The sequence below is a fragment of the Gadus macrocephalus genome, chromosome 1, assembly GCF_031168955.1.
Source record: "Gadus macrocephalus chromosome 1, ASM3116895v1".
In the NCBI taxonomy this organism is placed as follows: Eukaryota; Metazoa; Chordata; class Actinopteri; order Gadiformes; family Gadidae; genus Gadus; species Gadus macrocephalus.
In genome coordinates, this window is record NC_082382.1 from 3338208 (window position 1) to 3364389 (window position 26182).

The 26182-nt window shown below is 47.7% G+C and overlaps 1 protein-coding gene and 1 long non-coding RNA gene across 2 annotated transcripts in view; one reads left to right on the forward strand and one right to left on the reverse strand.

The window, feature by feature from the left end:
* Positions 1-1005: 1005 nt before the first annotated feature.
* Positions 1006-26182, reverse strand: part of LOC132466025 (sodium- and chloride-dependent GABA transporter 2-like) — a 33042-nt gene continuing 7865 nt past the window's right edge. Inside the window, exons 7-15 of the mRNA XM_060063021.1 lie at positions 22508-22642; positions 18885-18988; positions 5907-6031; positions 5701-5813; positions 4906-5043; positions 4535-4637; positions 3140-3240; positions 2660-2830; positions 1006-1892 (exon numbers count right to left, since the gene is read on the reverse strand). Of these exons, the coding sequence (XP_059919004.1) occupies positions 1734-1892; positions 2660-2830; positions 3140-3240; positions 4535-4637; positions 4906-5043; positions 5701-5813; positions 5907-6031; positions 18885-18988; positions 22508-22642 (1149 nt within the window). The 3' untranslated portion in view covers positions 1006-1733. The remainder of the gene's footprint in view (positions 1893-2659; positions 2831-3139; positions 3241-4534; positions 4638-4905; positions 5044-5700; positions 5814-5906; positions 6032-18884; positions 18989-22507; positions 22643-26182) is intronic.
* On the forward strand, positions 20894-22923 carry LOC132466147 (uncharacterized). Its single transcript, XR_009527756.1, has 2 exons — positions 20894-21581; positions 21684-22923. It is a non-coding gene; the product is annotated as an uncharacterized LOC132466147 (long non-coding RNA).

The following is a 26182-nucleotide window of genomic DNA, read 5'->3' on the forward strand; positions in this document are numbered from 1 at the left end:
TGTGTGTGTGTGTGTGTGTGTGTGTATGTGTGTGTTGAGATCTGAGTTCGGTTATCTGTTGAGTGTTCTGAATAAAGTGTTAAAACGTTTACAATGTATTGATTTTTTTATGACTTTACTTATTCACTTTGGTTACACACAGAGCTAAATTAAAACACAGACTTCAGTTTGCCGTATTTAAAAATGGACAAATAAGATGGTCCAGCAGCACAAGGTAAGACAATATTATAGACAATTAGAGCCAGATATCGAATGAATGATGGTTCAGAGTAAGAGTTTAGGAATGCAAAAGTGCTAATAACATATAATAAATTATTTGGAGTGCAGTCGAACCTTATGATCTAAAGACAACAGAATGTAACATAACTAGACCTAATATAAATATTTCAGAAAAGGTGTAGCTATAAAGGAATTGTTCTAACTATTCCTGTCCACTCATACGTTGCTGTATTTAAAATAATTATTAGCCTCAATCTCTGATGCCCGTCAGCTTTACAATACGAGTATCAGTTTGTGTCCTATCAAATATTAAGTTGAGATGATTGCAGTATAACACAGAGGGAATTCTGAATAAGCTGTGTGTATTTACAGAAAGAGAAGAGCCATAAGCTCCAGCTTTAAGTCAACAGCGAGTGTGAAGTCTTCTGTCCAAAACCGGAAGCGTTTGTCCGATTTTATAACGTAATTTAATACGTTCATTTATGTAAACACATTACTTAACGCACGTTCATTTATGTAAACACATATGGGTTGAATTGCGTGGGTCTCACGCCGAATGCGTGAGACTTGAGAGCCCTGCTGGGGCTAACAAGGTGTAGACTAGAGCTAACGTGGGTGCTAGAGGCGGTAGGGCTAACAAGGTGTAGGAGCTAACGTGGGTTCATCGATGGACATTCATGAGTAGGGTCGAAAAGCCTTACTTCTGGCCATGAGAAAAGTCACAAACAGTTTAATCCAGTGTTTGATGCCCATTATCAATTCAGATTAAGAATGTATGATGTATCCTTTAATTTATATTTTTTATTAAAATTGTCTACCAAATGGATAAATTCCAAAATGCCAACTCAAAATTAAGGTAGCATATTAGACGTGTAGGTACAAGCATACAACCAAAACAAAAAAAAGCAACACTAGTTAGCAGGAAGTGAATGAGTAATTATTTTCCAGGAAAGACATAGGCTACCCTTTACCACTGACGTAAACAAGCTCAAAAGGAGAGCTTACACACAGCTCTCGCACTGCTCTGACGCAGGAACAAACACACGCAGGACCCAATGCATCTTTGAACACGGGAACTCCCCCTTTGAAAAGTTACTATCGTTATAATAATGAACCGGTACAGTCATCAACATCAAGGGGGATGCCTATTTCCTCAGGTACCCAGCTCCGAGTGTGTTTCATTACCTGACCTACTAAGCAACACACAACTATCATCATCCATTGCAATTGAGGTAAATCTTGCATTTGTATTGATTCAGAAGTTAAAAAATAAAGAAATAATCACACAGGTTTGTTTAGATTTAAAAAAATAAAATAACTGACGAAACATACCAGCCTGGGGAGCTGCTTCCACCTCTTCACAGAAGCCTAAGTTGAGAAATATCCCCCACGAGGGCAACCCCGTTCTCCCTTTAATAGAAAAAGGGCTTTTATTATAGGACTCCTATTGTTAAATTTCTAAAATGCATAGCCTACAAAATAAAGGCGTGCTTCCAGAGCGACGGCGGCCGGGGTCATACAGGCATGTCCCCTTCTGCGTCAAGGCCCTGCTCCTTGCACTCCCCCCGGGGGGCCGGCAGCAGGTGGTTGTCAGGGTCCAGGGGGCACTGCTCCGACGACGTGCGCTTTTTGCTGGGGTTGTTATTTTCGGGAATGCACAGTTGTTTGATTCTCTGAGGGGGGGGGGCGGGAACAGAAAGATAAGAGGAATCAGATATAAACACGGAAGGATAGAACGGACGGTGAAGAATGCCCGTCCAAACTCTTGGTGGGGTCAAATGTGAAAGTGTTTCGGTCGTACGTCACTCGGCGGGAAATATGGTTGATTAATTTCCTAGTTCTGTTAACTATGGCATCCCACCATGTTGATTACATTAATTCATCATTGGAGTACAGCATCGCTCCCTCGTTGTGTGTTTGTGTTTTTAAAGATCCCATATAATGCTTATTTGGGGTTTATAATTTAATTTGGGGGTACTACTAGAATAGGGTTACATGCCTGTACGTTAAAAATTCCCCTTAATATTCTCCCATTCGGTCATAACAATTTCTGCATCTTTCAAAAACAGTCTGATTTGTATTGTGTCGCTTTAATGCCCCCTTCCGAGCAGCCCAGTCGGCTGTGATTGGTCAGCATGCCAACTCTGTTGCAATTGGAAGCTTTGCGCGTGCGTCAGCAAATTCATCCGTCCCAAGAAATTGTTAACATTGTGGTAACCGGACGCGCGACTGCACAGTCCACTGCACAGTCTGACAAGTTGTGTCAAGTTTGAACGCAAACAAGCTATTTCATGCACTTATTGAAGGGCGTTCTGGGTGGGCGCAAATGCTGCCCCTGGCTAGGACTTAAATATGTGTAGCTTAGCAGACGTTAAACATGTAGTGTTTTACGTCTGGTGTGGAGGTCTTAGATACAGAGGTTCTTTCCAGAAGGACGTACCTGTATGAGGTCTCCCTTCATCGTAGACACTTTGAAGACCATCCACAGTGGCACAAGGAACACACAGAAAAGGCCCAGGCTCCAGCCCAGCGCGTAGGCCCAGCCAGGATAAACATAGGTCTTGTTGAACTTCAAGGGCTGGTACTTCAACACTGAGAAGATGAAGGTGCCCTAGTTCACATCAAAGCAAAACATCTGCATGTTAGACGGGCTGGAAGGGCAGTGTGTTGCCAGGTTGGTTCTTGATATTTTAAGGAAAAAGGCTTGAGTTAAAACCAACACTGTAACCAGTGTGTTGCACTGGAACTGCATGTGCCACGTACTGTTTCAAAATTGAATTTGTAGAAGGAATATCGATATTGATTTCGAAATGGATTCAAATCTAGGAAAGCCTGCCTCACTTTGCTCAGATATCAAAGTGAACCAACATGACGCTACACAATCATGCTGTGTTCCAGATGGCTGGATAGGGTCGCTCACCAGACAGACTGCAGGAGTCAGATACAGCCAGCAGTACTTCATGACCGGCCATGGCCGGTATCCGATCATGTCTTCAATGTCATCATAGAAGTTATCAGCACCTGGAGAAGACCTTCAGGTTAGACGATCAGATGGTAGTTATAGAGTCCTCTTCAGTTATTGCCAGACAAGACAAGGCTTCACTGGTCTTGAAATAAAGGAGTTGGTTTTGGTTGTTTCCTCAATAAAATGGTTGAAATCTGATCGTGGGAAGCGGACACACACACACACACACACACACACACACACACACACACACACACACACACATACACACACACACACACACACCCAAACCCCCCCCCACACACACACACACACACACACACACACACACACACACACACACACACACACATAGTGTATCATCTTTCAAGAACAGTACTTGCACACAAGCATTGGTTGCCGAGATGATAATGGTATAATGGGCCCATACCAATAAGCATGATGATGAGGCTGAGCTCATAGCTGGACCCTAGCTTCATTCACAAATGCACTTGTTTTGACGTTATGGAGGACAGCATTGATTTGATTCATTTTTAGTCTTGGAGAATGATTTTAAGGCATTCTTGAACTTTTTTAGGCAGTAGGAATGTTACTTTCGCACATTGAATCTGGACAACATCAGAACATGGTTACAATATTACTATTCACAGACATGCTGGAGTCTTGATTTATTAAATCAGATTTCCAGAATGAGGGTTAGAGCTAATCCAACTGGAAGAAAAAAGTTAGGAGCATACATTTTAAAATCCAAGATAGGAAATAAGGAACGAGCACCGAAGACCACCGTAGAGACCAAACACTGCCTCAGAAAAGACGCATCTAGTTATTGAACACAATATACTTTGTACATGCAATTTTCCACAAGACCATTGAAAGACAAGACAAAACAGATTACTCTATCATTTCTGTATGCACATTGTAGAATGTATACTTTCTCAGGTAAGTCCGTTTTGTACATAAAGTTTGATCTATAGAGCCACAACCATAAACAGTTATATCATGAGTTGACCCTCCCTCACCTGCCCTTTAAACAGGGCTAAATGCAATTTTGCCTGAACATGTAATGAGCAGGGTGTCAAAAATAAGGAAGAAGAAAGGGGAAGCATGATGACTTAACATTATAAATCTGCTATGCAGCTCATATTATGCAGCAAGGACATAGACCTATATTTACTGAGAACCAGGTGCACATTGGGTTTACTGGCTTTCCCACTGGTATTTAGTACTTTATAGAGATGGACATCTTTCGTCCCAAGGACCACTAATGTAGGGAATTAATGCTGAAATACGCTAATTATTAACCGCATTTATAACATTGCATGTCATTAAAACGACCCGATGAGGAATTACCATAAATCCAGCCGATCGCTATGGATTGGCAGACTGACAGCAGGAGGAGGTTGCTGCCACTACAGACGTAATGATCAAACAGCTGCAGGAAGTACAGGCCTCCCTGCAATAGGACACACACACACATACGCACACACACGCACACACACACACACATACACATGCACGCACATCTTGTGATAAGTCAAGAGATTGAACAGGGTGAGGTGGCTGAAGGCAGGTGGACGATGTGGGTGGACAGTGTGTGTGTGTGTGTGGACGGTGTGTGTGGACAGTGTGTGTGGACGGTGTATGTGTGTGTGTGTGTGTGTGTGTGTGTGTGTGTGTGTGTGCGTGTGCGTGGCGTGTGTGCGTGTGTGTGTATGTGTCACCTCGGTGACCAGCAGCAGTCCAAGCAGGAGGCAGACGGTGCAGATGAAGAAGAGGAGCAGCTCTCGTCGGTAGCCCCTCCTGAACACGTTTGGGAACATGTCTGTGACCGAAGTCATCAGGCACTCCAGGCTCACAAACTGACACACACATAGGACCAGCAGGCAGGACTCATGTCAATCACTGTCAATCACTGAGCAGGAGTGCAAGACGTCAACAACAAACATGGGGCTTTACCATTTAAATACTTTTTCTTATTTTTCTACAATTTATTTTTGCATTTTTATGCTTTATGATAGAGTGAAATAAACAGGAAGGTATGGGACAGAGAGGGGAGGACATGGAGCAAAGGACCACAGACACAAATCTAACCCAGGTCGCAGCAACTAGGACTGAGCCTATAATGGTAGGCGGCGGCGCTCTACCCGGTCAACGGCTTTACCATGTCAATACTTTGATGTTGGCATTTTATGAAAATCCACAGCCACAAAAATAATAAAATTTTAAGAAAAACCATACAGTGTTCATTTGCAGTCTACGAGGTTTGCTAGGTGAGGAAAAATGTTGATTTATGGTGTAGGTTTTTATGCTATAAGGATTCCTATCACTGGAAGTACAACTAATTATATTTGAACAGGAAACAAAGGGTTCCAGTTATATGTGAAACAAAACCCATTTGTTGTTTATTGTTTGACCCTTTCCTTTGCAAATGTGTTCCAATGCTACTTCTACTTGTGAAGATTCCAGACCTTTTCCCGGAGTGGTCAGTGGATGTTCCAAGAACAGAAGCTGCTCACCTGTGTGTCGGCCCCGAGCAGAATCACCATGACAAAGAAGCAGACAGACCACAGCTGGGGTAAGGGCATCATGGCCACGGCCCGGGGATAGGCGATGAATGCCAGGCCGGGTCCTGGGGGAGAGGAACCACTCAGACATCGGTGATCACATGGGACGATGATGATGAACCATCACCTCCGAACAACCCTTCATGGAGTGGCCTTACCGGTCGCGGCCACTTCAGAGATGGCCACGCCCTGCTCGTAGGACATGAAGCCCAGCACTGAGAAGATGGCGAAACCAGCCACGAAGCTGGAGCCGCCGTTCACCAGACACAGGATGAAGGTGTCCCTGGAGGAGGACACACCACACCGGTACTGGACCACAACACAACACAACCATACTGGACCACAACACAACACAATGCTAGACCAAAACGCAACACAATACTAGACCACAACGCAACACAATACTGGACCACAACACAATACTGGACCACAAGAGACACAGGATGAAGGCATCCCTAGAGGAGGACAGAACACATCGGTACTGGACCACAACACAACACAACACTGGACCATAACACAACCTAGCACCTCCTTTGACTATGTCATGGAACACAGAGCCTGTATCGACCGTCTGTCTCTCCGGAGACAGAGGGTCTTTCGGGAGTCGGGACAGATCCGAACCCTTGGCATTGCCTGAAAGTATTCTTCATGAGAGATACAGGTTCGTATAAGAGGGTATTCGCTATTTGATTTGAGTGATGGGCAGTGGCGGACTGGGACAATAATTCAGGCCGGGAATTTGATGCCATTCCAGGCCACCCTTCTCATGCAGACCACCATACCTCTAGTTGTGTATTCTAACACTATTTGATAGTTAAAAGAGATTTAGGAGTGACCGATGAGTTATCTATTTGAATATATGATTTTCATTGAAAACCCTGTTTTCAAATGTTATAGCAATGGATGAATACTCAAAAACTATTGAGGACAGCAGCCATAGGATACACAAATGTACAAGGCAAGACACACAAAACAATGGGCCTATATTTGTAAAAAGAGAGACAAATACTAGCTTGGATGTTCAATAATTAACTTTACTTTCAAGCATCAAACATATAAAACATTTATCAAAACTGGAATATATTAATTTCTTTAAATTGAACAAGCAACAATGTAAGAACAACAAAGAAGAACTTAGAATACAATATTCACTCATTAGTGTCAATAAAGTAGATCACTGAGTAACCAGTCAGCGATTATCCCTAGTAAACCAGTAGGCGGCGCAGTAGCTCACTGCTCTCTGCCATCTTGTCAATAATGTCATCTTTGTCAAGTGCCATTAGAATCTCCTTCTCTGTTGCCATCAGCATGAATGCTTCTAAGTTCTCTTGATTGAGAGAGGTTCTCAGGCGATTCTTCACAAGTTTCAAATCCGAACCCGACAAAGTCTATTCATATTTCATAATATTGTAATGACCACGGAAGAGGCAGTGAATGAAGTGATTAGACAGCTTAGATACCTAATAAACCGTTGGAACACGCAAGACCGGTCACCATAGCAACGCTGGTAAACAAACCCTCGGAGCTCGGCTTTTGGCCGAGTTTTATACCATATAATGGAATGAAGACATTTAATGGTCCAAATATTATTAATAAATATTCGAATATATTCGAATATTAATATTAATAAACATACGAACTTTTATCTTTGGTATACTACTGCGACTGCTTGATAAACGAACATTCCAGGTCGGGGAAGGGGGAAAATCAACAGAACTTGCGGTGGTTTGCGGCCATCCTGAACCAGAGCTCCCGGGTGTTTTCTTTGTAAATGCTCGTGCATTGCCGTAGTGCTGCTGTGGTACGCTAATGTAAATGTGCATAGTCTGCAAATAACCACCTTGTTGGGAGCGTTGAGAGTGAAAAAATCCCACACTTTTGAACATCAGTCGTGTTTTTTTTGCTGTTGGAGCCTCTGTGCTCCCGCTACTACTGCTTGCCGCCGCCATTGTTATGATTAAACGATTGGCGACTAACGTTCTGCATGTTGTGCATATTTACCGCCACGACAGGACTGGGGGGGTCCAGTCGTGGCGTCCAAACCTGTTGGACGTTGCTTTTGCATTTTGAATTCATCATCACTCTATTGGGATTAATGGCGACCAATTCTGCACAACACCACAATACTGCACCACAGAACTGGGCCCCGTTTCCCGAAAGCATCTTTAGCCTAAATTGGATCGCAGAGTGGGTCGTACGAGCATCGTACAGTTTTCACACCGTTTCCCGAAAGCCTCTTTGGTAACGAACGTCTTGAAAACGCTCGTAGCTAACGAGTGCTCCAGGGTACTCGTAGGACGCTAAGAGCCTCGTTAGCCTACTATAACCTCAGTGGCGTAACCAGCGGACATTCCTAGTATTGGATGCGTTTTATTATAACACATTGGATGCACATTGGATACACCATTGTGTATCACGTGCGTCTGAGCCTATTGTGGGCCATTATGTTCTTAGTTTGAGAGAGACAGTCAAGATTCAAGATTCAAAAAGCTTTATTGTCTAGTATGTTGCCATACTAGAAAATTGTCTTTTGACTGAAGGCTTGGAGGTGTGTGTGTGTGTGTGTGTGTGTGTGTGTGTGTGTGTGTGTGTGTGTGTGTGTGTGTGTGTGTGTGTGTGTGTGTGTGTGTGTGTGTGTGTGTGTGTGTGTGTGCTATTTGTGTGAGTTCTTTGAGGAATGAGTGTTCTGTGTGTGTATAGCTATGGGGATGAATGATTTTTTGTAGATAGCTTTCCTGGCCAAAGGCATTCTGAATCTTCTGCCAGAAGGAAGTAGATCAAAACAAGGATGGAGTGGGTCCAGGAAATGTTTGAGCAGGCAGGGCACTTAAAATGTGTGAGAGAAAGTGGGGGGGGTTTGTGCAGACTGACATAGGCTACTCATAAAACGTAGCCTACAATAATGTAAAAAAAATAAATAATAATACAATTATTAATTATAAAAAAATAAAAATAAATGCAAAGGAGCTGGCAAAAGGCTGGGATATGGTGGGGATTGGTCACGTTGACGGGAATGTTTAGTGACATGTGGGAGGGTGGAGGGGGTAAAAAAAAGTCTCAATGAGCCGCGTTGTTATGAGGGAGGCCGTCCTCACACCGATCTTCCTCGTCGTCATCGTCCTCAATGTCCTCCGGTTCAACCAAAGCTACCCCAGGCTTAGCTGCAATGTTGTGCAACATAGCTGTCACACATATCACCGCGCATGACTTGGCCGGCGAAAACTGGAGCCCTCCGCTGGACTTGTAAGATAAGATAAGATAAGATAGTCCTTTATTAATCCCCCTTGGGAGAAATTCACACTGGAGAAGTCGAAGAACATGATCCTAACCATGCTCTGCGGCCTCTCCAAGTGTGTGTAAGCTCTGTGAAGCAGGCAGATGATGGCGTCCTCCACGCCGATGTCGGTCTGGTACGCAAACTGCAGTGGGTCCAGGCAGTCACGCACCAAGGGCCTGAGGTGCTCCAGGACCATCCTCTCGAAGATTTTCATGACGTGTGACGTTAGAGCCACAGGTCTGAAGTCTTTTGGAGCGCTGGGTCGTCCCTTCTTCGGGACAGGGACTACGCAGGATGTCTTCCAGAGTGTTGGCACCTTTTTCAACCTCAGGGAGAGGCCGAAAAGATGCGTGAACACTCCTGTCAGCTGCTCTGCACAAATCTTGAGCACCCTCGGGCTGATGTCGTCCGGTCCTCTGGCCTTGTATGTCCTGATCCTGGTGAGCTGCCGTCTCACGTAGCTGGTGTTGATGATGGGGTTTGTTGTTGCTGGGGTCACTGGGATAGTTGGGGGTGTGATGAGGGAATGACTGATCCCTGGGCTTGACATTGGTCCAGCCACCTTAGAATTGTGGAAAGGGAGAGAGAGAGAGGGTGGTGCTGGGAGGGGAGGTGCAAAAGCTGCCATCCCCGGGTCTTGTGGTATAGCAGAGAGATGAGTAGTGCAGGAGGGGGAGGGGGGTGTTGGTCTGGCCCCAGTTGGTGAGTCAAATCTGTTAAAAAACAGGTTTAGCTCGTCGGCCCGTTCCTTTGTCCCTTCCTGTGATCCTCCAGCATTTTTCATGCCAGTGATGGTTCTCAACCCCGCCCACACCTCTCGGGGGTTGTTCTGCTGCAGCTTCCCCTCTATTCTGTTCTTGTAGCAGTCTTTAGCCCTCCTCAGTTCCCTCCTCAGCTCTGTCTGTATTTCCCTCTGTGTGTCCTTATTGTCTCCTGCCATGAAGGCTCTCCTCTTCCGGTTCAACAGGACTTTGATGTCCCTGTTGATCCAGGGTTTGCTGTTGGGGAAGCAGCGAACCTTCTTGGTGGGGACAACACTCTCCTCACAGAACTTTATATAGTCTGTGACGCATTGAGTGAGACCCTCAATATCGTCGCCGTAGTCTTCCTGAAACATCTCCCAGTCTGTTGTCCTGTAGCACTCCATCAGGGCCTCCTCAGCCTCCACAGACCACTGCTGTACAGTCCTGGTGGTGATTGGCTGTCTCCTCACAAGAGGTTTGTATATAGGAGACAGTTGTATCAAGCAGTGGTCTGATTTGCCCAGGGGGGGAGAGCTGTTGCACTGTATGCCTCCTTAACATTGGCATACAGTAAGTCCAATGTCTTATCCCCTCTGGTGCTGCAGGTCACATACTGAGTGAAGTCAGTCAGTGTCTTTGAGATGTTAACATGGTTGAAGTCTCCATTCACTATAATGAGAGCGTTGGGATGCCGAGTTTGCAGGTCTGCGACGGTGGAGTGAATGACGTCACAAGCCCGCCCCGCAACAGCTGATGGTGGAGTGTAAACAACAACAATAATGACAGCCGAGAACTCACGGGGCAGATAGTAAGGTCTCAGTCCCACAGCCAACAGCTCAACATCAGGCGAGCACGTGATTTCCTTCGTAGTAACATGTCCAGGGTTGCACCATTTGGAGTTAACAAAGACGGCCAGTCCACCACCCGACTTCTTACCGCTCTGTTTGTCTCTGTCCGCCCGAACTAGCGTGAAGCCGGCTAGTTCCACAGAGCAATCTGGTATCTTCCCGTTCAGCCATGTCTCCGTCAGGCACAACACACTGCATTCCCGGTATTCGCGCTGTCCGGTAATGAGGGCTGATAGTTCGTCCGTCTTGTTGGGGAGTGAGCGTACATTCCCCATGACGACCGAGGGAAGACGGGGCTTGTATCTCCAACTCCTCTCCGACTTCTTGTTCCTCACCATGGCTCCTGCTCTGGTCCCACGCCGCCTTAACTCCCTCGGGATCCCCTTCGGGCACACCACTGGTTGATCCCGGTGCTGGAGGAGCTCGTCTCGGGAATAGACGTTGGCCCTGTGTTGTTGTTGTTTGGTGGTCGCGGTGGTCGCGGTGATCGTCACATTGTTGCACATTGTTGCACATTGTTGTTGTTGCACAACCGTTTAAGAGCCCTATTGATTTATAATTTATCTCAAAAATTAAACCTACGTATTAACAAAGCCTAGAGTTGAAGTTCTAAAAAGTATATCTAGATAACAATTTTTTAAATAAAAAGGAAATAGGAAAAGGGGGTCGGGAGCTGCTGTATCGGGCTGCCACTCGCTGCGGCGCCATGGTAACTTGTAGAAGTCTTGTGAAGGCATCTAATGCCGCGTTTCCACTGCAGGGTGCGGAACGGATCGGATCGCAAAGGGGCGGTAGGGAGGGGGCAGTATAGCCCAGCTCAGTTCCGAGGTCGCGTTTCCACTGCCGACAGTACCCTTGGTGGTAGGCCGGATGTCAATCGCCGCGGCAGCTACGTAAACATCGTAAACAACGTCTTCCTCCGCAAGAATGCAGACGAACGTCTCCACCTCCTTGTTCGCCCAAGCAAGCTTTTTACGCGACATGTTAATTGTAAAGAATAATACCTCGAGGCTACTGTTTGTTTGTTTTTATCCCTGCGTCACCCGGAAGTGACGATTCTGTCGACCAATCAACGGAGGGGGGGTGTAGCTAGAATTCCAGGGTACCCTTTCAGGCGTCTGGTCTTGTTTTGGGTACCGCAACGGAGGAGTCCCTAGAATGGGGTCGGAACGGGTACGGCAAAATCCGGGTCACGCCCACTTTTGGCGGTGGAAACGCGATCCGACCCGCACCTTTGCGATCCGATCCGTTCCGCACCCTGCAGTGGAAATGCGCCATAAAGCGCAACTTCCACCTCCCGATCGTGCGCTCAGGATTAGGACTGATATATATGTCGGCCTAGGCTTAATCAATTGTGTTTTAATATCTTTAGCATTCATATTATTGCAATCTATTCTTTTCGTAGGCTACTCTACGGTTGGCCTTGATGGGGAGATATTTTAACCCTTTTTAACCCCATTTACCTCCGACATTCCTTCATCTCCCCTTGCGTCATAGCCCGTTTCAGCACCATGTCAGTAGACAGGTACAATCCTACGATCGTCGTGAGTGCAGCGAATGCGCGTTCACGTTAAGAGGAGTTTCGGGAAACGCTCCAAAGAAATTATCGATGGTTCGAAAGATCCATCGAGAGAATGATCTTACGAGCGAAGATCCATCGATATCGGGAAACGGGGCCCTGGACCACAACGCAACACCACAACACTGGACCACAACACAACAATACTGCACCACAACACTGGACCACAACGCAACACCACAACACTGGACCACAACACAACAATACTGGACCACAACACTGGACCACAACACTGGACCACAATACTAAACCACAACACAACAACAATATAATATTGGACACCAGAGGGGTATACTACGAACGTCGATTAGTGGGTTAGCGAGGTATGTTGCGCTCAAAGCCAGGGTTAGCTGGGACATGAAAGTCGATCTCTTTTAGCATTGCTGTATCACCATGGGGACTTATGCTGTCAACCAAACCTGGGCCCCGTTTCCCGAAAGCGTCGTTAGCCTAAGTGGATCGTGAAGTGCGTCGAAAGGGCATCGTAGAGTTTTCACCGCGTTTCCCAAAAGCATCGTTGGGAACGAACGTCTTGAAAACGCTCGTAGCTAACGAGTACTCCAGGGGTGCTCGTAGGTACTCGTAGGACGCTAAGAGCATCGTCAGCTATAGCCTCAGTGGCGTCACCATCGGACATTCCGTCTATTCATGGGTGGATTACTGCACGGGCACACCGGGCACATGCCCAGGGGCCCAAGGGCCCCCCTGAGCCGCCCCACAAGTTACTAACAGTGGGGTCCAGGGCCCCACAAGTTACTAACAGTGGGGCCCAGGGCCCCACTGTTAGTAACTGAAGTAGACTGAGCCGCCCCACAAGTTACTTACAGTGGGGCCCAGGGCCCCACAACTTACTAACAGTGGGGCCCTGGGCCCCAGCGTTAGTAACTTTTAATGTTGCATTGTCGAAGCAATCAGTAGAGAAATACAAAAATTCAAGCGAAAACAGCAATAGTAGGCCTATTACTACTGAGTAAATAAATTAATAAAAAGATCAATAGGGGGCACTATTTCAGTTTGTGAATTTGAGACCATTCACGAACAAGTCACTGTCATTTAAACATGGAGCAACGGCGAACTCTAAGTGGAGCGTTGAAGCAATGAATTTATTCACTTCAGATCATTTAACAAGCCTGGAGATGATGCAACCCCAAAAGGACTGTGTATGTAGCGCTACGGCTTTTTCTGACTCTGCCCGTCAGTAATTGCAAAGGGGAGCGGTCATTCTCTCCTCTGTCCAGGATAAAAAAATTAACTGAGGACGAAAATGTCACAAAAACGCCTCAAGGCACTTTCTCTCATGGCAATTGAGAGCGACCTTACCAATGCACTGGAGTTTGATGATATCGTGGAGGATTTTGCACGGAACAGAGCCCGGAAAAAATGCATTTCATAGGTGAAATGCATTATTGTCAATTAATGTAAGGAACTGTTCGTATTGAGTTGCTTTAAGTCGTTTTTATTTGTGGTTGAAAGCGGTGCATTCGAAATTCGTTCAAATCGCCAAAAATTGCATAAATTATGTATTATTTTATCATATTTTGGTTAAATAAAGATGCATTTATTTGTAATAATTATTGTGAGGTTGCCTTTCCTGTGCTACAAATCCTGCTGAGTTGCAGGTATAGGCCAATGACTTATTATCGCCAATAAGTGTGTGTGTAGGCCTATTCTGGGTGCGTGTGTTTATGTTGGAAGGGGGGGGGGAGGGGGGGGGGGCCTGCAGAGTCCACGTGCCCAGGGGCCCGATATGTCATAATCCGTCTATGCGTCTATTGGATGTGTTTTATTAAAACGCATTGCGCCTTTATGTTCTTAGTTTGGTCATTAATAAAGATCATTAATTAATTTATTAATAAAGATGTTAAAATGGCCAAAATAAAACGGGACAGTCCAGAAAATGTTTGCGCAGGCAGGGCACTCAAAATGTGTGAGAGAAAGTGTGGGGATTTGTGCAGACTGACAGGCTCATAAAACGTATTATAAAATAATGTAAAAAAAAAATTAAATTAAAAAAATTAAAATAAAATAAAAATAAAGAAATAAAAAAAATTATAAAAAACAAGCAAAGGAGCAGGCAAAAGGCTGGGATATGGTGGGGATTGGTCACGTTGACGGGAATGTTAAGTGACATGTGGGAGGGTTGAGGGGGTTAAAAAAAGTCTCAATCACTCTTCGACGCGCATGAAAACCAGCCGCGTAGTTATGAGGGAGGCCGTCCTCACACCGATCTTCCTCGTCGTCATCGTCCTCAACGTCCTCCGGTTCAAGCAAAGCCACCCCAGCCTTAGCTGCAATGTTGTGCAACATAGCCGTCACACATATCACGGCGCATGACTTGGCCGGCGAAAACTGGAGCCCTCCGCTGGACTTGTGAAGGCATCTAAAGCGCAACTTCCACCACCCGATCGTGCGCTCAGGATTAGGACTGATATATGTCGGTTTAAGCCTAATCAATTGTGTTTTAATGTCTTTAGCATTCATATAATTGCAGTCTATTTTTTTCGTAGGCTACTCTGCTGTTGTCCTTGATGGGGATATATTTTAACCCTTTTTAACACAATTTTCCTGCGACATTCCTGCGTCTCCCCCTCCTACGGAGCCCATTTCAGCACCGTGTCAGTAGACAGTTACAATCCTACGACGTCGTGAGTGCAGCGAATGCGCGTTCACGTTAAGAGGAGTTTCGGGAAACGCGACAAAGAAATTATCGATGGATCGCAAGATCCATCGGGAGAATGATCTTACGAGCGAAGATCCATCGATATCGGGAAACGGGGCCCTGGTCGGGAGGAGGTTATCAACTAAGACTTTCTGGTTAGATCGGCTAACCCTAGCCCCTCCTTTGATAATGGTATCACCATTTGTGGATGTTTTCGTGGACCTCGGAGCCTGTATCGTACAGGGGTCTCTCCGGAGACAAAGGGTCTTTCGGGACAGATCCCTTGGCATTGCCTGAGAATATTCTAAATGAGAGATACAGCTTCTCATCAGAGGGTATTCGCTATTTGATCGTCCTTGTTGGACCTTATGTAGACAATGCTTACTGTTGCGCAGTGTGTAGTCTGTCAGTCTGGAATTTCTGCGTTCATGGTTCGTCTCCAAAGTGATGTGCATTTATGGGTAGCTTAAATTCTTATGTCATATGGAATACTTATTCACTAAAGGCTATGGAATTACATTTTTGTGCTTATTTCGAACTTGAACCCATGTTCGCAAGGCCGTGACACCAGATCTAGATGGGGGTAAAAGGCATGATGATTTGCAGGTGAGAATTGAACCTCGGTCGCTGGCGTTCGGGTCCTACACTAATCAACTACGCTACCGCCGCTACCTCTCAGCGTTTGAAAACATATGAAATATACATTTCTTAAATAGGGTGTATTTAAAGAGAATTCCCTAAATTATAGAATAAGACAGGTTAGGTGTTGCTTTTGCATTTTGAAATCATCATCACTCTATTGGGATGAATGGCGAACAATTCTGCATTTGGCATAGTTATTTTTAATATTTAGAATCTTTTCACTTACAAATTTACACAATCGCAACTGTGTTCCCTTACCTGTTGGATTCTTGAACACCTCATAGGAGTTCATTGTGATTATCTGCTCATCTTGAGTGCAATATACTGCTCTTGATCTATCCATTTTGTAAAGGTGATTATAACTACACGATAAACGCCCCTATTAAGGGAACGCGCATTGAAACTAAAGCGGAAAACCTGGCTTGACAAATTGACTCGTAAGTGAGCTTCGTGGTGCCATTTCACTCTGATTGCGAGAGTCTTATTTGTTGATCCAGGTTATCCCAAGAAAGCCTGGGTATGTTTTGCGAGTTTCGTAGTGTACCCCACTGTACTGGAACACAACACAACAACACAACAATACTGGACAACAACACAACACCACAGTAATGGACCACAACACAACACCACAGTACTGGATAACAACTCCACAATACTGGACCACAACACAACACCACAGTACTGGGCCCCGTTTCCCGATAACGATGGATCCACGCTCTTACGATCTTTCTCATGATGGATCTTGCGATCCATCGTAAATTTCTTTGGAGCATTTCCCGAAATTCCTCTTAACATGAACGCGCGTTCACTGCACTCACGACTTTCGTAGGATTGTAACTGTCTACTGACACAGTGTTGAAATGGGCTCCGTAAGAGCGAGAGGCGCAGGAATGTGGCAGGAAAATGGGGTTAAAAAACTTTAAAATATCTCTGCATCAAGGCCAACAGCAGAGTAGCCTACGAAAATAATAGACTGCAATAATATGAATGCTAAAGATATTAAAACACAATTGATTAGGCCTAGGCCGGCATATGCTACATCAGTCCTGATACTGAACGCATCTGCGCGTAAATCTTTTCATAGAATTTTCCCTCCTGATATAATTCCATATTACAAAAATCAAAAATAGCTTGTTTGACAACTACATTTATCTTAATGTGCTGATTTCTGAAACATGCTTTGCGAAGCTAAGAGAGCTGACTTTATCTGATTCCGCATATGGTTTCAGTGATTGGCGCGCACTCCCTTCTCTAGAATCTTTGGTGTACACATAAAAAATGCAACATTCCATTAATTCAGTGTCATTCAAATGCATTGGCTGGACATTGACACACGGCTATTGCTGACCCGATAAGGAGAGCTTGGTCAAGATCCTGCATATATTGTTGGGCAGGATGATGTATAGGCCTTTTTAAACTGCCAAGCCGGTTCGGTCGCAGCTTGGCACACAAGTTTCCTGTGTAAAACCGAGGATGTCAAATCCGTTTGTCACGGCGTGGGCTTTCTTGGTTCATTGGAGAAGGTGGGGATGTGCATGGAGTCTAGACATCTTTAGAATAATTTGCATAATCCTGAATGTTTTTATTTTTTTATGAATGAAGACACCCATGCAAGAATGAGTTCACGTCTGAGTGTAGGCTACAAACACGATAAACTATTTGCAAGTGCAAAATCGCCAACATATTCTTTATTTTGCTGAGCACTTGTTTTTTATCCTGACAAAAGCCTCGTAAGGAAAGTTCCTCTGCGTCTCACTCGTAGATCGCACCATCTTTCAAGGTCTTTTATAATGCGACTGCATAACCTTCTCTCACATGATCAGCAACCCGCGGATTTCACTTTCTCTCCAGTTAGAACTGCTCATGATGATATAGCTGCGTTGACTCTGTAGAGACAGCGCAGCAACACCTCTATCCAAGCACCTCCCTGGAACCGCGGAGCTGTCGCATTTACATCAGATTAAAAATTAAACCCAATAAACCGCAAATGTGTGTCGGGTCCGGGAGGGTAAATCGGGGTGCTAGCTCAAGTAGCCAATTTACCTCGGGCAGTGTAAACGCGCGGACCATGCCGCGAAAAAGGCGCGCATACCACAGCATAGGCTATTTGGCAGTGTAAACACGCCTTATAATGGTGCTGGTAATGTAAGCGGGAAAGCGCGCGCCGTTCAGGCACGCATCGCAGAGAGTGTGGTTTCTGCAGTCTACGTTCACTGCAGAAACCACACTCTCAACTTGACGATTGTGCACTGTCAGGGATGTGTAGACACGGGAACTGTCTAGACACGGTCCAATAAATAATGAACTTCATCACAGCCTCACCGAAGCGACTACAGTGCTTTGTGGCACAATCGCAACAAAAAACACCCTGCAGAAATTCTCAGACACCCGCTGGTCTCAGCATGATTCGTGTACAGTAGGCTATGTCTTCTGCAATTTATCAATATGAGGACATTTTAACCAGGATGGTTGAATTAAAATCAGAGGGGAGACAGCAAGTGCTGCTCGAAAGCGACCTCCCACACAAGAGCAATGGGTTGCCTTGTGACGTGGCGTTTGATATCGGCTGCGCAAGTATTTTGGGAATTTTAAATTGCTGCAATAAATCATGTTGTTGTTGACTTCTAACAAATCTGTGTCTTTGTTGTTTAAATCTAACAGTAATCTATGATTAATATATCGGAGGTAACCACTGTTTTGGGGGTATTTGGGGAAATTGCGCAACCCGGACATTCCGTGGTATTGGATGTGCTTTAATAAAACGCATCCAATACACGGAATGTCCGCTGGTGTCGCGACTGCTGAGGCTATAGTAGGCTAACGGTGCTCTTAGCACCCTACGAGTACCCCTGGAGTCCACGTTAGCTATGAGCGTTTTCACGACGTTCCTTACCAACGATGCTTTCGGGAAACGGTGTGAAAACTGTGCGATGCTCGTACGACACACTTCACAAACCACATAGGCTAACGATGCTTTCGGGAAACAGGGCCCTGGACAACAAAACAACACCACAGCACTGGACCACAACACAACACTACAGTATTGGACCACAACACCACACCACAGTACTGGACCACAACACCACTCCACAGTACTGGACCACAACACCACACCACAGTACTGGACCACAACACAACAGTACTGGACCACAACAGAGCACAACTCCTCATACGGCAATTTGACAATTTGTGGTCAGTCTGCATTGTATGCCTCGTTTATGCCTCGCTAAATGCATGTTATCCACTTGACCAGGCTTTACCGTTTGAATCTATTGAAATAGAATAATCCAGCTCTTTGCATTTCAGCAGTCAAATAGACCTCATGACATCTCCATGACGTCATCTACAGAGCAGAGACACTGTGTTGGGTTGTGCTGTGTGGACCTACTTGTAGACGTCATTGTTGTACTGGTTGTAGCTCCCCAGGGCGGTCAGGCTCCCCTGGCAGATGGCGAAGGAGAAGAGCACCTGGGCCCCGGCGTCCATCCACACCTGTCGTCCAAACATACGTGAAACGGCCTCCATGGTTAACACAGGCTTTGGTGAGTCCGAAAGACCCCCCAAAGACTATCCCAAGTCCATGTTATCCTCTAGGGCAGTGGTTCTCAAATGGGGGGTTGCGTTTCCCTAGGGGTTCTTTGGAGTACTGCAGGGGGTACTTTGAACATTTATTATTTATCTATAAATAGATATCCTTGTTCACCCTGATCTTACTTTATTTCTGAAAGCTAGACAATAAAATATCGAGAAAAATGGAAAAGTGTTCAAAGCACAGTCCCATGTTTCTTAAGGCCGATATATGCTCTGTTTTAGACGTAACGCGTAAGCACGTAAGATACATAACCCCCCCTTGCGCGGTAAAATATCCCCCCTTACGTGCTTAAGTGCGTCGCCCAAAATTCCTGACTATGCGACTAAAACACTACGGCCCTACGCAGCTCACAAAGACTGTGATTGGCCAGCTAACCACATCCTTTCAGGAGTCTCACATTTCCGGTTTTTACAGCAACCTTAACATCGTTCAGAGTGTGGAAAAAGACCGCTAACCTAAACTTAGCTACTGCTACTCTCGTCGAAAATACTGGAAGTGCATAAATATAAACAAGCCAGCGATTTCCACGCCCACAGATTCGTTCGTTGCTCCCCCTACTGTTCTGGCGGAGAATCCCCTTGCAACACGCGCAATCCTTAAGGAACCTTAAGGGAACCGTAAATCAAAACTTGTCTAAAACAAGTCCCTTGTGTAAATTACGTGCTTACGTCTCTGCGTCTAAAACGACCCTAAATCGGCCTTCACTCAATTTGAGTATTTGTGTCATGGTCTGTGTCGTGTTTTGGTGTGTTTCCCTGTTTTTCCCTCCTGTGTTGATTACTGCTCCCTCCCCTAATGGGTCTCAGCTGTTCCTCGTTGCGTTTGCTACTTAAGCCCTTGTCTTTCCTTTATTCCTGGTGTCATTGTGGTTAGTTCGTCCTGCGTGTTCTCTGTTCTCACCTATTTTCCCTTGCTCCTTGCCTTAGCCTTTTGGCAGAAATAAAGTGCTGTTCTCCCTAAACCGTCTGCATCTGGGTCCTACCTGCCTGCCTGCACCCACAACCCTAACAGAATGACAGCACCAAGTTTGAACCCAGCGGACGCTCTGTTTTTCCGTGAGTTGGAGGATTTGTTGGTGACGATAATCCTAGCTATGGATGGCTTGGAGAACATTCCCAGCAGGAAGGAGCAGGAGGCTGTGTTGGGGCGCACGTGTAGGGCTGTTGCGTCAAGGCCAGAGTTGGAGGACGCCTTACCCGAGTGGGCAGTCGAGATGCTCAACCCCACAACCTTTTGGCCGGAGAGCTACATGCCACTGCCACCGGACTTTGGTGACCGGCCTAAGCCTCCAAGCTACTGCTCTCAGCCTCTGCCCCCGGTTCCCCGCTACCAGCCTCTGCCCCCGGTTCCCCGCTACCAGCCTCTGCCCCCGGTTCCCCGCTACCAGCCTCTGCCCCCGGTTCCCCGCTACCAGCCTCTGCCCCCGGTTCCCCGCTACCAGCCTCTGCCCCCGGTTCCCCGCTACCAGCCTCTGCCCCCGGTCCCCAGCTACCAGCCTCTGCCCCCGGTCCCCAGCTACCAGCCTCCTCCTTTACGGACAATCAGAGTGGGGGTGGTGAGTTTGGGGTACCACCCGGTTCCTCCTGGCACTCCAGCTCCCGCACTGACTCTGGCCCCCGAGCCCTGTCCGGTTGAAGAGCCCACTCCTCGCCTTCCAGAGGGGGACCGGCCTCTTCGCCTGTCTGAGGAGGTCTGCCCTCCGCTCCTGCCCGAGGGGGCCCGCCCCCCGCTCCTTCCAGAGGGGGACCGGCCTCTGCTCCTGCCGGAGGGGGCCCACCCTCCAGACCGTCCAGGGGAGGCACGCCCTCCGCTCCTGCCTGTGGGGGCCCTCCCTCCACTCCTTCCCGAGGTGGGTCCCTCTTCAAGGCCTTCCAGAGGGGTCCCGCCTTCCAAACCTTTTGGAAGGGGCACGCCCTCTTCTCCAGAGGGGACCAGCCCTCTACCTTGCCTTCCTGAGGGGTCCCGCCTTCCAGAGGGGGTCCGCCCTCTACCTGGCCTTCCTCCAGAGGGGACCCGCCCTCTACCTTGCCTTCCTGAGGGGTCCCGCTTTCCAGAGGGGGTCCGCCCTCTACCTGGCCTTCCTCCAGAGGGGACCCACCCTCTACCTTGCCTTCCTGAGGGGTCCCATCTTCCAGAGGGGACCCGCCCTCTACCTTGCCTTCCTCCTGAGGGGACCCGCCCTCTACCTGGCCTTCCTCCAGAGGGGACCCGCCCTCTACCTGGCCTTCCTCTAGAGGGGACCCGCTCTCTACCTGGCCTTCCACCTGAGGGGACCCGCCCTCTACCTCGCCTTCCTCCAGAGGGGACCCGCCCTCTACCTCGCCTTCCTCCAGAGGGGACCCGCCCTCTACCTGGCCTTCCTCCAGAGGGGTCCCGCCCTCTACCTGGCCTTCCTCCAGAGGGGACCCGCCCTCTACCTCGCCTTCGCCGGCCTCCTAAAGGGTTCTGCCTTCGCCGCTGCCGGCCTTCAGAGGGGTTTCTTTGCCGCTGCAGGTCTCCTAAGGGACTGGGCCCTCATCGTCCTTGCCGCCTGCCTCCTGAAGGGTTCCGCCTTCGCCGCTGCTGGCCTTGAGAGGGGTTTCTTTGCCGCTGCAGGCCTCCTGAGGGACTGGGCCCTCATCGTCCTTGCCGCCGGCCTCCTGAAGGATCCGCCTTCACTCTGCCTCTGCTTGCCCCCCAGGCCGTCCGCCTGAGGCTCCCTGCCATGCCCTTGGGCAGTTTTCTGGCCGCCCGCCTGACACCCCTCCGCTCTGCCCCAGTCCATTTTTTTTTTTGATTCCCTCCTCCTGGCTCCCCTCCACCCACCTGATTTGGGTTTGACTTTCTTCGTTGATTTTTTTGCGATTGTCGTGGGTCGCCTGGGAGTCGACCCTTAAGGGGGGGGTACTATCATGGTCTGTCGTGTTTTGGTGTGTTTCCCTGCGTTTCCCTCCTGTATTGATTACTGCTCCCTCCCCTAATGGGTCTCGGCTGTTCCTCGTTGCGTCTGCTACTTAAGCCCTTGTCTTTCCTTTGTTCCTGGTGCTGTCATTGTGGTTAGTTCGTCCTGCGTGTTCTCTGTTGTCACCTGTGTTCCCTTGCTCCTTGTTCCTTGCCTTAGCCTTTAAGCAGAAATAAAGTGCTGTTCTCCCTAAACCGTCTGCATCTGGGTCCTACCTGCCTGCCTGCACCCACAACCCTAACAATTTGGGCCCTTTTCATGTTCATATTCACGCTGACAAATAAAACGCACATACATCATTTATGGTAATAATATATATTTTTTCCTCCCAAAAATGTTTTGTGCCGGTGAAGGGGTTGCCCAGCTGAAAAAAAGTCTTTGGGGGTACACTAGTAGAAAACATTTAGAACCACTGCGTTAAGGCGTAGTGAAGTCCCGGGTGTAGGGCGGGGGAAGGGAGGGAGTGTTTGGTACTTACTTGAGGGTCCACCAACCTGGTAGGGTCCGGGTAGAGGTAGAACTTGATCCCGTTGATGGCCCCCGGCAGCGTCAGCCCCCGGACCAGCAGCACCACCAGCATCAGGTAGGGGAAGGTGGCCGTGAAGTACACCACCTAGCAGAGACGGCAGACCCAGGAGAGAGGAGGAGGAGGGGGAGGTGGAGTTTGGGGGTTAATTTGCAATTTAGAACAGCATGAACAAATAAGTGTATCACAACAATACTACAAAGAAATGAATTTTATATTATGTTGAATATTTTCTTCAGATTGATAAAATAAACAGGCCAATTTTGTCTCAATCGCGAGAGAATGCGACGCACAAACATACAAGCATAAAAAAACACACAGAAGTTCATATTTATGCAAACACACAGGCATGCACACACACACACACACACACTGTGATGGAAAAAAGTGTAAATCTTAGTGTTTCGTGTGATGTAATCTGGTTTCACATTCCGTTTCTGGAATCTTGCCATTCTGCAGGGCTTTCTAAAATGTAATTCTTAGTGTTTCGTTCGATGTAATCTGGTTTCACATTCCGTTTCCGTGTTGTCTGTAGTTTGGTTTGGGCCTGTTTTACTTGACCCCCTGGGGAGCGGAGAGAAGCAAAGTTTGATAAGGAACAGCCTCAACCACCTTCTTAACCTCTGAAGAAATTTTAAACAATAGATTAACATCTGGTTAACAAAGGCTTTTGATTTATTGGGGGCCAACTGCCCTCAAGGATCCGATCTAAGTGTATAAAAGCTCCTGACTTTAGCTACTCAGCGGACTTCTCAGAGCGTACCTTTAGAGTATGATGTAAGACGCAACGAGAAACTCCCACCTGAGGCCTCAGATTATTGTAATGTTTGCCTGTTTTATTGTTTGTTGATGCATGTTGCGATGCATCTTTGTTTGTACTTTTATTTCAAATATATATGACCACCAATTGTCTACAGTATTGTGTGCCTTTTGCATCTAAATATCTCATCTGTCTTAGACGCAAACTCTGAGAGAAATTGCCACGACAACACACACACACACACACACACACACACACACTGTGGCATCCCGCCACGTGGTCCTCGGCCTGTGGGGTGTTCCACAAAGCCGGTTTTATCACATAACCCAGGGTTAACTGTAACCCTAGGTTTTCCGTTCCAAAAGGATCACGGTATGTTAGTTGCTATAGCAACATATGCTCTGAATCAAACCTGGTCGGACCAGGTTTTGCGCAGGTTAAGTTTGAAACATAACCCGGTTTTGGGTATTTCAACCGGCGTTCACCGCAGATTTCATGTGTTCACAATGGCATGCCCTTTTGATGAGAGAACTGCTGATATCAGAGCGCAAATTATACGTGCAATCCACCGGGAGCGATTGATAAGACCACGGCTCGACATCTTGGCATATTGGATGACTTTTTGCTGGAGTGGAGAGATATAGATTCTCGCGCAAATCTTTAATATATTTAAATAGCCTTGCATAGCCAACACTACCAATCGAGGACCTGGCCTCAGTTCACTCCAGACTATTTGCGTAGCCCTCCGTTTTTTTCAAATGGTAGTTTTATCTAGGCTATAATGCTGGAGATGCTGAGCACATCACAGTCGTTTCAGATGACCCATCCAAGATTTGTATCGGCCTCCTATCATACAAAGAGCAATATTGTCTGAGTACTATGCCGAGAGGCATTTACAACATAAAGTATAAAATAGTCCTAACGGACTTGCATCCACTGGAGAATGTTCGATCGTAGCCGGCGGCTTCATTACAAGCACTGATCCATCTTGATCTGTGAAGTTGATGAATTGTCACTTTTAGGTTTTCTACCCAGTTACCAAAAAAATAAACATTTGGAATAGTATGCGCTGTGGCAAGCACACGGTTTGCATGTGTTACTTCGAAGGCAAAAAAAAATCTAAAATACAAGAAAACACAAAAACCTACATTCAACCAGTGTGGGGTATGGCCCATGACTCTCTGAGGTGGTAGGTACCTCCAGGTAGGCTACCCCCTCCATGCCAGGGCGCCCTGAATTTATGTTTATTAACAGCTCCTCCACCGGGGTCAAGACAATTTGAGGGCCAGATCCAGTCTGCCGACTGTCGGCCTTTTCACGATTGGCTTAAAAAAATGGCTTATTTAAATTTATACCAATACGATGGTGGGAAAAGCTTACCAGTTTGTATGTTTTTTATACTTCATTTTTATACTTGATCCTCTGACCGCTTGGAAGCAATCGGAGTACATATTGTTTTAGAAGAAAGGGGTTATGTGGTAGGATCTTGCTTAACTGGGATATTTATATATTCATGGCTCAAATATTAAGGATCATGCTTTTGACGTGTAACTAACGCATTTACGCGGTCAGCGATCCGCTGCCAGGCTTTGGTTCTCCGGGTTCCAGAGGTTTTAGCGTTCCCTTTTCTTGTGATAATGTCCTTCTCCTCGTCATAGCTCTCCAGGTCCAGGAGAACCTGGAGTTCCATTTCATTGAAATAAGCGGCCCGTTTCGCCATATCGATCAGGGTTTCCATGATCCATACATCACGTCTTTTTAAGTTTGGCGTGGACGCGCACAACCCTGTGTTAACCAACCCCGAGTTGATTGAACTAATGCATAACCGCTGCTGTGGAACCGAAAACTCTGGGTTGGTCGGCACAGGGTCAATCAACCTAGAGTTCAGCGTTAACTCAGTGTTTGTTAAACCTCCGTTCGTGGAACACCCCTCAGGACGGGCCCGGGGTACCGTGGAGGACGGGGTGTACCACCCCCACCCACCAGCCGGCGAGGGAGAGCAGCCCTTTCGGCACCCCAATCAGGGTGATTGGGGGACACCTGGCCGAAAGCACGGGAGCCATTTTAAAAGGAGGCACAGCCACAGGCACGGGAGCAGGCAGTGAGAGAGCCTAGAGGGCCACGGAGGCCCGAGAGACCGCATCTCCTTTATGGTTTGATTGTTAAGTTGATTGTTAAATAAATGCCTGAAATGGCTAAAACCCCAAAGCCAAGCGAGTTTTGTCAGTGGATTCCGGCTCAACCGAGCACCGGGATACCACACTTGGTGGAGAATGCAGGCACCATGAAGGTCCCACTATGGCTCCCCGGTACAGACGCCGCCGCCGCAAGAGACGCCGCCGCCGCAAGGGACGCCGCCGCCGCCGCAAGGGACGCCGCCGCCGCCGCAAGGGACGCCGCCGCCGCCGCCGCCGCAAGGGCCGCCGCCGCCGCCGCAAGGGACGCCGCCGCCGCCGCAAGGGACGCCGCCGCCGCCGCAAGGGACGCTGCCGCAGCCGCAAGGGACGTCGCCGCCGCCGCCAGAGACGTCGCCGCTGCCGCAAGAGACGTCGCCGCTGCCGCAAGAGACGTCGCCGCTGCCGCAAGAGACGTCGCCGCTGCCGCAAGAGACGTCGCCGCTGCCGCAAGAGACGCCGCCGCCGCCGAAAGGGACGCCGCCGCCGCAAGGGACGCCGCCGCCGCCGCAAGGGACGCCGCCACCGCCGGCGCTAGGGACGCCGCCACCGCCGGCGCAAGGGACGCCGCCACCGCCGGCGCAAGGGACGCCGCCGCCGCCGGCGCAAGGGACGCCGCCGCTGCTGGCGCAAGGGACGCCGCCGCCGCCGCAGCGCGAGACGAGGCCGCAGCGCGAGACCGGGACGTGACAG